This window comes from Cynara cardunculus, unplaced genomic scaffold (assembly GCF_001531365.2).
Source record: "Cynara cardunculus var. scolymus isolate 2C unplaced genomic scaffold, CcrdV1 Un_Scaffold_2919, whole genome shotgun sequence".
NCBI classification, from domain to species: Eukaryota; Viridiplantae; Streptophyta; class Magnoliopsida; order Asterales; family Asteraceae; genus Cynara; species Cynara cardunculus.
This window is the reverse complement of record NW_020201274.1, coordinates 27,000-31,016: the sequence shown is the minus strand read 5'-3', so window position 1 is coordinate 31,016 and position 4,017 is coordinate 27,000. Positions and strand designations below refer to the sequence as shown.

At 36.5% G+C, this 4,017-nt stretch overlaps 1 protein-coding gene across 1 annotated transcript; it reads right to left on the bottom strand.

Annotated features, from left to right (window-relative positions):
- Positions 1-974: 974 nt before the first annotated feature.
- Positions 975-2,037, bottom strand: LOC112503367 (protein DOWNSTREAM OF FLC-like). Its single transcript, XM_025107419.1, has 2 exons — positions 1,654-2,037; positions 975-1,457 (listed from the first exon to the last, which is right to left on the bottom strand). Exons 1-2 carry the CDS (start codon positions 1,934-1,936, stop codon positions 1,132-1,134), a joined length of 609 nt encoding a protein of 202 aa, XP_024963187.1. The 5' UTR covers positions 1,937-2,037; the 3' UTR covers positions 975-1,131.
- Between the last annotated feature and the right edge of the window lie 1,980 nt (positions 2,038-4,017).

Sequence of the window (4,017 nt, the reverse complement as noted above, 5' to 3'; positions counted from 1 at the left end):
TATATATATATATATATATAGACTTGGGATCATGTGAGACCAGCCTGTTTTCGTGAGACCCGTGAGACCAACATTTTACACTTGAAACTTCACAGCAAAATGTTGTGAAGGTGACTTTTTAAAACCTTCACAATGTTTTTGCTGTGAAGGTTACGTGTAAAAATGTGGTGTCTCACGGGTCTCACGAAAACAGGCTGGTCTCACGTGAACCCAACCCTATATATATATATATATATATATATATATATATATATATACACATACATACATACACAAATAAGATCCTCATTTCGTGTATGAAACTTTTAGAGTATCTCGATACTGATTTCATAATAACTTAAGGCATTAGAGGGGTAAAATATAGTGATTGGAAAGTGAATTCCATTATACAATCTAAAAATCTATCCAAGGATTATACAACCACAAATCCAGTTTCCCAACATGATATATTTTATAACAAAAACCAAGGAAATGGATCGCTCTTTTAGGCTAATTTAAAGTTTAATGCAAACTCAACCCAAAATCAAAAGCATCAACGAAATTGACGACAAACACCAAATCTATCAAACATACAAATTATTAGTGTTAGCTACCCTTACATACCGTTTAGGTTTGGGGACATTGTCCGAGTTTACCCGTTGACCCCACCAGCTAAGGACTATCGCAAGGGGATGCGACCCCACTAGAGCCCCACCATATGGTGACATCCGGGGATACCATATTTTTGGTATTTATTTGGTACATCTACTTTGAAAAAAATGTAGGATCTGTCATTGATCAAGCTTACCAGTTTAGCTTTTATCAAATATGACTGTATTATTTAACAACTAGTTTATTAGTCAACGCCTAACTTTTTGTTTAATAGCTAGCTTATTGATTAGTTTGCCAGACCTAACGAAAATTTAAATTTTATTACAACACACCTGCAAAGAAAACTAAACAATCATATAGAAATGTTGCACACCCTTTGGTAATTCAACGGAAGAAATCAATGAATACTATAATCGTACCATTTCATAACTGTTATGATCAATGAGACACAATATATGATTCACTAAAGGGTGTGATTATTCTTGAGCAAATGAGACATTTTACCAAGATGATTTAAAACAATAAAACTATGAAATCGAACTAGACGTCTTCCGCGAAGTAAGATCGAACGAGCTCAGTGCAGCCGGCCAACTCCGTCTTCTTCATGAAACCCATGGAGTTAGCGTAACGAGCATCGTATCTCATACCATTGTTGCGGGTAAGGATGACGGTGGCTCGGTCACGACCAATGTTGGGCTCTGCGCACTCCGGATCCGGACTGCTCACAAGGGTGCACTCGCATTTCTGATCACCATGGTCGGTTTTAACTTCCATCTCGTAGGTTCCAGTCGCATCGGTCACTGCATCCAGGGTGTACCTCAGGTTCATTGAGCTCCTGTCTCTGCACTCTACTTTAACCTTCGCACCTAAATTTGCCAAAAGCATTTCATCAAATAGTTGGTGAGCACAAACAGTGGGTAAGCAAGTATGACTTATTCATCACCGTTCAAAAATATTCAAACCCCAGAAAATATTTTTACGTTCAATTAGCTACAAAGACGAAAAGCAAGCTGATGAACTGAATAGGCATGGTGATCGAGAGGGAGAGAAGAGATACCATACCAGCCAAGTATTTGGTGACAGAAGTCTCGAACCCGCAACGGCAAGTGTCACAGTAGACACGACCTTTGAGACGGAAGGGATTACCGGCGTCGACTGTGGCAGTTGAAAGCAGTGGAAGGAGTGAAAGAGCCAAGAATACTAAGAGTTTCGCCATTGTTGATGGATTGAAGCTACGATGAAAGCTGTGGATGTATGATTGATTGTAGAGACTTGGAGTTGAGGGACTAAATAGTGGTCGAAATCTGTAAGTAGATGAGCAAAGCGAGATCTGATCACGTGCCATGTTTCTTCGACGTTAGCATTAATTGCAAGCGAGTCCTGCGCAATTGCTTTCATTAAGTATTCATTAATGCCGATGGTACCACCGATTTCATAGAATTGTATCAAAATAGAACTTGCACACATCGTACTCAAAAGGCAGCATCCAATCAAGAGGGAAAGTGCGTCATGTGCAATAGCGACCTTAATGGGACAGCAAATGTAGACCACTGAAGCCGGATCTAAGTGCGAACTTTCCTTTTCATCCATTAATAATTCAAATACGGGTTGAAATATTATTTTACAACATTTATTATGAATGAAAACACCATTTATGATAAATGATTCCGTATATTTTTGGGATACGTAGTGTGCTCTCGTTTGTCCTTCAATTGGAACTGAATCCGAGTATATGTATATGTATATGTATATGTATATGTATACATGGGTTAAATCAAATAAGAACCACAAAAAATTACAAACCTCGTTAGGACTGATTGAAATATAAATTGTTAGATGTTTTTTTCATCAAATGTTTGGATTTAAGTTATTGATTCACATGTATTTGTTTCATTAGTGACAGTTTCACGTATATTTGTTTCACTATATGAATATTTTTTATGCGTATTTTTCGTTTCACTAAGTGAATCAAAAAGAAGTTTCACATGCAATTTTTGTGACCATTGTAGACATAAGCAAAAGACGACTTGCTATCGACCGTTACGAAATTGTTCGATTATACGCATAAGAGGAGGTCGAGCGGAGAGGCTGCATCTTCGGATTCTGGGGGTGCATGACCTCTAAGTGTAGTCAGGTCATGATAAGTATCTATCTATGTTAATGTTCATAATTGGGTACATAATTATCTATCTAGTTTGGGTTGCCATTAATTGTTGGGGAAATGTTTGAGTCGTTTAAATTAAAATCTAAGTGTGTGTGTGTGTGTGTATATATATATATATATATATATTATCTAGTTTGGGATGCCATTTGTTGAGCAAACATTAAGATTGTTTAAGTTAAAATTTTTGTATGTGTCGCTATTTAGTTAAGGTTGTCATTTGTTGGGCAAACGTTATGATTCTTTTGGCTAGAAATTTTGTATATGTCACTAATTAGTTTGAGTTATCATTTGTTAGACAAACGTTAGGATTGTTTTGGCTAGAAACGGCCCATTTACAGCCGTCATGCTGTCGAAATGGACTTGTAATCTTTTTTAAACCACAGGATGACTATTCAATGAGTCTCACCCAAAGATACGACGATGATCCGTCCACCTATCCCAGAGTTGTGCGAGTATGCGGTTGGGGGAAGTAAAAAAGACCGTCTATTTGGATTTGAGTACAACCAAAATCCCAATTGGGTCTTGATTTGGAACTTCATACAGGTAGTCCATCGTCTTCAGGTAGCCGGGTGTGTGACTTTTTTTCTTTTGATGATGTTTATCGATTTAGTTTATAATTCATATTAAATGTTATAACGTTTTATTTATTTTATTGGAAATTGACGCCTTAAGGACCCAACTTAGAGATTTACAGGAAGAAAACGAGCATCGACGGACGGAGGAGGAGCTTCGACGGGTGGAGGAGTTTCGGCGGGCGGATGAGGAGCGACGACGGGGGGAGGAGGAGGAACGTTGGTCGGTGTTGGATGAGAGAGAGGATAAACAAATTGAAGAGATGGCTGCTTTGGTCAACCTGCTTAGTTAATCTCAGCAGTTCCTGTCGCCACAATAATGAATATCTGTTTATTTTGGAACAATTTAGTTTTTGTTTGAAACAATTGTGTGCTACTTTGGTCGGGATAATTGTATTGAACATTTCTTGTTTTTTAGTTAAATGTATGATATTTTGCGACATTTTATCTTTTTAGCTTTTTTTTAATATTTCGAGAATTTACAGGTTTTAAATATAGATTTTATTGGTTTTAAATATTTACAAGATAATTATTCTATGCGTTGGGTGATTTTCCGACGGATAGATCCATGGAAATGCTTAAAGAATAAAAATAAAATAAAATTTCCGACAGATTAATTAATTCAAAATTTTTAAAAATATATTATTAATAATTTATTAATTTAATTAAGATATTTTAAATAAACTCAAG